At 35.9% G+C, this 8,257-nt stretch overlaps 1 protein-coding gene across 1 annotated transcript in view; it reads right to left on the bottom strand.

The window, feature by feature from the left end:
* CEP162 (centrosomal protein 162) overlaps window positions 1–5,056 on the bottom strand; it is a 91,502-nt gene extending 86,446 nt beyond the window's left edge. Inside the window, exons 1-4 of the mRNA XM_007951525.2 lie at window positions 4,948–5,056; window positions 2,928–3,077; window positions 2,410–2,593; window positions 1,776–1,843 (exon numbers count right to left, since the gene is read on the bottom strand). Of these exons, the coding sequence (XP_007949716.2) occupies window positions 1,776–1,843; window positions 2,410–2,593; window positions 2,928–3,021 (346 nt within the window). The 5' untranslated portion in view covers window positions 3,022–3,077; window positions 4,948–5,056. The remainder of the gene's footprint in view (window positions 1–1,775; window positions 1,844–2,409; window positions 2,594–2,927; window positions 3,078–4,947) is intronic.
* Window positions 5,057–8,257: the final 3,201 nt, after the last annotated feature.

The raw sequence follows: 8,257 nt of genomic DNA, 5'->3' as shown, positions 1-8,257 counted from the left end.
CCAGCCTTCTGGTTAGCAGTCAAATGCCTTAGGGCTATGCTACCAGAGCTCCTGGAAAACAGTATAGTGCTTCCTAAAAAAGTTGGAAATAGAAATACCATTTGATTCAGCAATCTCACTACTAGGTATTTATCTTAGAGAAATAAAAGCCACATCATGGCTTTTATATGCACACCTCTGTTCACTGCAGCATTATTCACAATAGCAAAGAGATGGAAACAACCTAAGTGCCCATCAATGGATGAATGCATCAATAAACAATGGTACATACACACGATGGAATACTATACAACACTGAACAATCTGCAAAACACCTCATAACATGGATAAATTTGAAAGATATTATACTGAGTGATGTCAGTCAATCACAAAATTACAAACATTTTAAGAGACCACTATTACAAAATAAGGAAAAGTTAACATACAGAAAGAAATACTCTTTGATGGTTACCAGGGATGGGAGAGGTGGGGAGGGGAGGGAAAATCATTGACTAGGTAAGACACATGTCTTAATTTAGGTGAAGGGAAATGCAATGCATAATGGGATACTGTGTGATAAGTATAACATCACTAAGGCAAAGAAAGAAACCAAGAGGTGCATAAGAGTTACAGACAACAGAGGTAAATACTATTATGTACACAATCCTGCAATATCAGTAATAACAAACAATAATCCACAAGCAGATACATACGCTGACAGGTAGCTGTAAGCTGAATAGGTAGTATAGACGAATGGGAGTACATTTACCACCGTATACAGGCTTCACAGAGATTATTTCTACATATGTATTTGTAGGTGCTATAAAGATATCCATTTAAGTAGTAGAGCAAATGGGGCAAAGTTATTGTAACCTTTTAGTCATAACCAAACATCCTGTGGGAATGGGCTTAGGGGCTAAGGACCACAGTCTCAGGGACAGCTAAGTCACTTGGCATAAAATAGTTCATAATGACAATGTCCTACACCCTTCATTGGTATGTAACGACTGGGGTTTTAAAAGCTAGAGAGCCGTCATGTGAAATGTAACTAGCAGTGTCTCAACTGAAAGAATGGTGAAGAAAATAAAAGACTCAAGGAAACAATTAGTCCAAAGGACTAATGGATCATCTGAATCACGGCCTCCACTACCCTGAGACCAGAAGAACTAGATGTTACCCTGCTACCACTACTGACTTCTCTGATTAGGACCAAAGAAGGTCTCAGACAGATTGGGAGCAAAAGGTGGAACGAAATTCAAAATCTCAAAAAAGAGAAGACTTACTTCACTGACTTATTTATACTGATGGAACTCCTGAAACTGTGGCTCTTAGACATCCTTCAAACCTGGAAGTGATCCCATCCCCAGGGATCACCTTGCAGCCAAACAAAAGACAGGCTTGTAAATTGAACAGTAACACTTGTGAAGAACTTATTCCTTAGAATAATCACCCATATGAGAGCAAAAACGCAGCATTTGGCCAAAAACATAGCTCAGAACACAGAAAGCAGCAGGAAAAAAGAAGAATAGAAACAGGGAACCAGGGGATAAGGGGACAGGAAGAGTGCCATTAATCAAAGGAATTGCAACTAATATTACAAAACGAAATGTGTATAAATTGTGGAATGGAAAACTAATTTGTTCTGTAAACTTTCACCGACACCACAATAAGTAAACAAACACAAAGACTATATGATTTTCCTTCTAATTATTTTTCTCTTGCCAATGTCTTTATCAGGTAAACTAAAAACTATGTATTTCTATAAATATTACAGATTTTAAAACCAATGAAATTACCTGCAAGTTCTTCATGTATAGATTCCTTCTCAGGTTCATTTTCACTTAATTCTACATTGCCTTGATTACTAGAAAAACATTTAATTTAGCATTACATGTTAATACATTTTCATCAATCCTTTGAATTTATTTTTAAGAAATCTCTCAAATCATCGTTCCTCTTATATACCCTTCTGTTAAAAGCTAAACATCTGGGTCTTAAGGGTAAGTGTTTAAAAAATAAAGGAGTTTCAAAGCTTAAGTCTATGTATAGCTGTCAGAGTAATGCAAAGAAAAAAATGCCATTATTTCTTAATTTTATACACAGAGTTTTATCATAAATAAATGCATTTACATGTATAAATATCACTTCGTGATCCAGATCTTTCTATATGAAAGTTTAGCGATAGACCACAAGTCTGGGAAGCAGTAAAGTCCATATGGAGGCAGAAATAATACCAACGTCAGTATTTATTTACACTTGGAATTGGACTTCTAGCTTCCTAAACTGTAAGAGAATAAATCCCTGTTTGTCAAAGTCATCTACTTGTGGTATTTCTGTTACACTAGAGAACCAAACACCAGCCTTCAAAAAATATAGAAAAACACAAAAATCATTTAAGTTTAATAATTACTTCATACTATATTTACATACCTAAGTAAAGCTTTAAAATGTGTGGAATCATTAGAATCCAATTCTTTATTTAATCTTGAATAATCAATAGAAGATGTTAAACCTTTCTCAAGCCTGGCAAAAAATTGTTCTTTCTCTTCTTGTTCTTCTAATGTGTCCAATCCCAATCCAAGAATACTATGATTGAGTTCAGAAACTACTAGCTCTAAGTGGAAAGCACAAACATATTTTATAATGTATGGGATAGTGATAAAATTCATTTTAACTATGCATATATTTACATTGTATAATAAATAAAACATCTCTTAAAATGGATAATCTCCTCTCGCCTACCAAATACAGATTTATATTCATCATCAATCTGTAAGGTTGTAAGGCTTCTCTAAAGGTCTAATTTTAAAGCCTTGAGGAAGATGTTAAATCTGTCTACATGATTTAGCATTAAGAGGTTCCAGATAGATATGAGTTAATTTTTTAAAAATCTTGATATAACCATAATGATTAATAACTTATCAACTAATATCATGCACATTACTTACCGTTTGCTTCTAAGCTGTCAATACTTAAGATAGAAGTTCCACTGCTCTTAAGAAATTCTATCTTTTCAGCAGACTCCTCCTCCTCTATTTCCATAATAGGCTGAGAAGTTTTCTTTGTTTTCAAATAGCTTACATTTGTTCCAAGCAGTCCTAGGAATGGGATTTAATAGCTGGATATTTATGTTCAGAAAATGTTTGAGCCACTATGCTAGCCCAATAATACTGTTCTAGAAATTTAGTGTAAAATAAAGTAGCTACAAAATCAATCTCTTGTAAATAAAAATCAGCCATATCTAAAATCTACAAAAGAAGAATTACAATTTTATCTGAGGTATGGAGTAGTGCCTAAGGCATCTGACTGCTAACTAGAAGGCTGGTGGTTCAAACCCACCAGCCACTCCTTGGAAGGAAGACTGGGCAATCTACTTCTGTAGTGATACCACCTTGGAAACCCAAGGAGAGGTATCTTTGAGTCAAATTGACTGGACAGCAGTGACTTTTGTCTTTTGGTGACAGTGTATCTTATTAAATGAATACTTAAAGAATTAACATAATGAACAAGACTGTGTTTTTTATTAGCTTGAAGCACAGGTACTTAATACAGTATAGTACCACATTAAAGAATATCTTCTGCCTTATTCCCCTTGTTTCATACTTTACTGAGGCATTTTTGTTGTCTGACTCTTAACACTACTGGAACTATATTATGGATGGTAAGAACAGTACAGAAAAATACAAGGAAAGTAAATACAATTTAGGATAATAAAGCAGGGTAGAAAAGATGTTTTACTAGTGCCAATATCATTTCATGAAAATAGAAATCAAAATGAAAAGGTCTTTCAAAGTCATTGTTTCTAAACCACTGGGAACACTGGGTGATTGGAGGAAGTAACCTTACACCAGAAGTGTAGGTACTGTTGAGGGAAGGGAGGCTACACAATCTCTCATAGCACTTTGGAACTTTCTCTATGGGTAATATATATTAAATATGTTAAAAATGTTTTATGACTAACAAAATGTTAGAAGATATTAAGGAACCATTATCAATGTTTCTTGGATAACAGTATAATGGTTGTGTTTTAAGAGAGCCCTTATCTTTAAGAGATACACTTTGCAATATGGAAGTGGAATGCTGTCAGAGATATGCTTCAGTGTATTCCAGTGGTAGGAGCTCTGGTAGCATAGTGCCTAAGGCACTTGACTGCTAATCAGAAAGCTGGCGGTTCAAACCCACCACCCACTCCTCAGTAGGAAGGTTGGGCAATCTACTTCCATAGTGATACTGCCTCGGAAACCCAAGGAGGGGTTGCTATGAGTCAGATCCGACTTGATGAAATAACAACAACAACAATTCCAGTGGTGGGGAAGGCGGAGATGGAAGGTGATACAGATGAACATGACTGGCTGTGAATGAATTATTACAATGGAAAGGCAATGAGTATATGGGGGTTCACTCTACTATTTCTACTCTGAATACGTTTGAAACTGCCCTATCAAATTCTATGTTGTTGTTGTTGTTATTTGCTGTAGAGTTGGACCCGACTCATAGCGACCCCTCCTTGGGTTTCTGAGGCAGTATCACTATGGAAGTAGACTGTCCAACCTTCCTTCCGAGGACTGGCTGGTGGGTTTGAACCTCCAGCCTTCTGGTTAGCAGTCAAGTGCATAAGGCACTACGCTACCAGAGAATCTGCCCCTATGCAATGACATTAATAAAATGTCAGAATATTCTATTAAATCACATACATATTGTTGTATATATGTATTATTTGCCACCTTAATTTGTGTAAATATAAATGATCTCAATGTAAAATAGCCTAAAAATGCAGAAACATATTCTCAATTATATAATAAATATAATAAAGTGAAGTAATATGAAAATCAATTCAAATCTCAAAATTCTACATTATGAGCATTTTTTTTTTTTATATTTTTATAGTTCAGTATTCAAATACAGAATTAAAGGTCTTCACTGACCCCTTGTGGTCAAATAATTTGAAACAAAATAAGCGATATTTACCACCATCTTCAAAATCATCTTCAGTTATCCACCATGGCACTGCATCTTTCTTCTTTTCTTTTTTAGTCTGTCTGTGTGTTTCATTTGAATTTTCAAAAGAATCATCTGAAAGCTGAATCAGACACAAGTTGCTGAATTCTAAAATACATTGAAAATTAGAGAATCCCACATTCATATCTGAAAATGTTTTTATTAGTACTGAGTTCAGCTATCAACACATAAACGATATTTTCAAACTCCATAATACATAAATTAACATTTCCAAAAATATGTGACCAATATAACTGAAAATCAAACATATATGTCTGAATACCTACCTCATATCTAGAATAAAGTAAGTAGACTATCCAGGGAGAACAACAACAAAGGAAATAAAATTTGACTAAGCCAGAAAAATTGAGGAAAGGGCAAAAAGAAGGCAAGCATCCATCTTCTAGACATTTTCTAGAGTCTGAAGATAAATCATGGTTGATTAAAATTACCTAGGAGTACTGGTGGCATAGTGCCTAAAGCATCTGACTGCTAATCAGACGGTTGGCGGTTCAAACCCACCAGTCACTCCTTGGAAGGAAGTCTGGACAACCTACTTCCATAGAGATACTGCCTCGGAAACCCAAGGAGCGGTCGCTATGAATGGGATTTGAGTTTGTTTATTTTTTAAGGAGTACTCTAGAAGAATATGAATTACAAGACCAGGAGGAACTGAGTTTTAGCGGGTAGAGAAGATGACAGTGTTTACCAGTGGAATGAGCATTTTGTCACAAATTTATAATTCAACAAACTTTAAGAAACTCAAAAGTTCTTATTGTGTGTGTGTACGTACAGCAGATTTAATGCATACTTACATACAGCTTCAACATTACTTAAACCAACCTTTTTATTTGTCAGGGTCTTTCTACTTTTCAATTTGTCATTCCTGGCAAAGTAGACCATATGATTGTCCAATTGTTTAATTTAAAATGGCCAATACCAGTCATTTTCAGCTCACTAATGCCTAGGACATCGGTCTTTATGAGTTCTACTTCATTTTTGACAAACTTCCAGTGTTCCTAGATTCATACTTCATACCTTCCATGTTCTAATTATTAATGAATATTCGTAGCTGTTTCTTCTCATTTTGAGTAGTGTTACAATGGCAAAAAAAAGCCCCTGAAAGCTTCATTCCATGCATACAATTAAGATTGACTCCATTTTGAGGAAGCAGCTTTCCCCAGTCATATTTTGAGTGCCTTCTAAATGTAAAGGCTCATATTGACAATGTTTCGCTGTTATTCATAAGGCTTTCAGAGGCCTATTTTTCCAAAGTAGACTGCGATATCCTCTTTCCTAATTTGTGTCAGTCTGGAAGCTGCACTGAAACATGTCCACCATGGTCACCTTGCTAGTGTTTGAAATATCGGTGGCACTCTTCGTCGAAAAGAACATCTCAAGCTCTATCTTGAAGTACAATACTGTCAGCGATAGGAAAACATCCATATACCTACAAGGAAGATCAGTTACTATTACTAACATTCAAATTTACAAACCAAACACTAAAGCCAAACATGAAGAAACAAGATTTTTACCAACTTTGGCAGTCTGAAATAGACCAAACATTTGACTGATTACATCAACCAGGATTTATTGATAATTACTGGTAACTGGAATGTGAAATTTGGAAACAAATAACCATTAATAGTTGAAAATATGTCCTTGGTGAAAGAAATTATGCCTTTCTAAGACCAATGACTTATTCATTGCAAATGCCTTTTTTCAACAAAATAGTGGTGTCTAAATACATGGACTGTGCCTGATAAAATATGCAGGATTCAAATCCACGTCTGTGGAAAGACGCAATGAAGAAGCTCAATACCATCAGTCAGAATAAGGCCATGAGCTGACTGTGGAAAAGACTATCAATTGCTCATACGCAAGTTCAAGTAGAAGATGAAGTAAATTAAAACAAGTCCATGAGAGCCAAAATACAACCTTGATTATATCCCATCTGAATTTAGACACCATCTGAAGAAAAGATGTGATGCAATGAATACCAATAACTGAAGACTAGACAAGTTGTGGGACAACATCAAAAACATCATATAAGAAAAAAGCAAAAAATCAAAGAAGAATGAAGAAAACCAAAATTCATGGAAACAATTAGTCCTAGAGAGTGGTATACCACCCGATCTGCAGCCTGTGCAACTATGAGACCAGAAGAATTAGATGGTGCCCGGCTACCACTGTCATCCACTTGGAAGGGGATCTATGTAGGAGATCCTTGATAGAGAGGGAGAACAATGTGGAACAAAACTCAAAATCATTTGGACAAAAAAAAAAAAAGGTGGGGACCAGGTTTGCTGGTCTGATAGAGCCTGGTGGAACCACTGAGACTATGGCCCCTAGATGCCCTTCAGGTCTGGAATTTAACCTACACCTGTGGTTTCCAGCCAAACAAAATACAGCATATGAGTTGAACATTTACTTCAAGTAGATACACTCTTTGGAGAGAACAATCATGGGAGAAAGAAGGGCTACTTATGCACAGGGAGACAGCTCAGGGGGCAGGAGTGTAGGTAGGGATGGACACTGGGAAGAGGTAACTATGGGGAGGAAGTGGGAGGGGAGCTGTTGCATTGTGATAAACTGTGGTCAATGACACGAGACAAAGTATATGTGAACTGCTGTATGGAAAGTGAATTTGCTCTGTAAATCTTCACCCAAATCACAATAAAATAAGTAAATAAATAAATAAAAGAAAAAAGCAAAAAATCACAAAACAGACAAGAAAGGAAGAAAAGATCAAAATGGATGTCAGAAGAGACTCTGAAATTTGGTCTTTAAAGCAGAGTAGCTAAAGCAAATGGAAAAAATGATAAAATAAAAGAGCTGAATAGAAGACTTCAAAGGGTGGCTCGAAAAGACAAAATAAAACATTATAATGAAATGAGCAAAGACCTGGAACTAGAAAACAAAACAGGAAGCATACACTCAGCTTCCCTCAAGCTGAAAGAACTGAAGAAAAAATTCAGGCCTCGAGTTGTAATATTAAAGGATTCTATGGGCAAAATACTGAATGATGCAAGAAGCATCAAAAGAAGAGGGAACAAATACACAGAGTCAGTATATCAAAAAGAACTGGTCAATGTTTAACCATTTCAGGAGGTGGTATATCATCAAGAACTGATGGTATTGAAAGAAGAAGTCAAAGCTGCACTGAAGGAATTGGTGAAAAATAAGGCTCTAGGAATTGATAAGGAGCTCTGGTAGCATAGTGGCTAAAGCACTTGATTGCTAACCAGAAGGCTGGCGGTTCAAACCCATCAGCCACTCC

Source organism: Orycteropus afer, unplaced genomic scaffold (genome assembly GCF_000298275.1).
Source record: "Orycteropus afer afer isolate SDZICR_OR568_19922 unplaced genomic scaffold, OryAfe1.0 scaffold00011, whole genome shotgun sequence".
In the NCBI taxonomy this organism is placed as follows: Eukaryota; Metazoa; Chordata; class Mammalia; order Tubulidentata; family Orycteropodidae; genus Orycteropus; species Orycteropus afer.
Note: the sequence above shows the minus strand (reverse complement) of the source record. Positions and strands in the feature narration are given on the sequence as shown.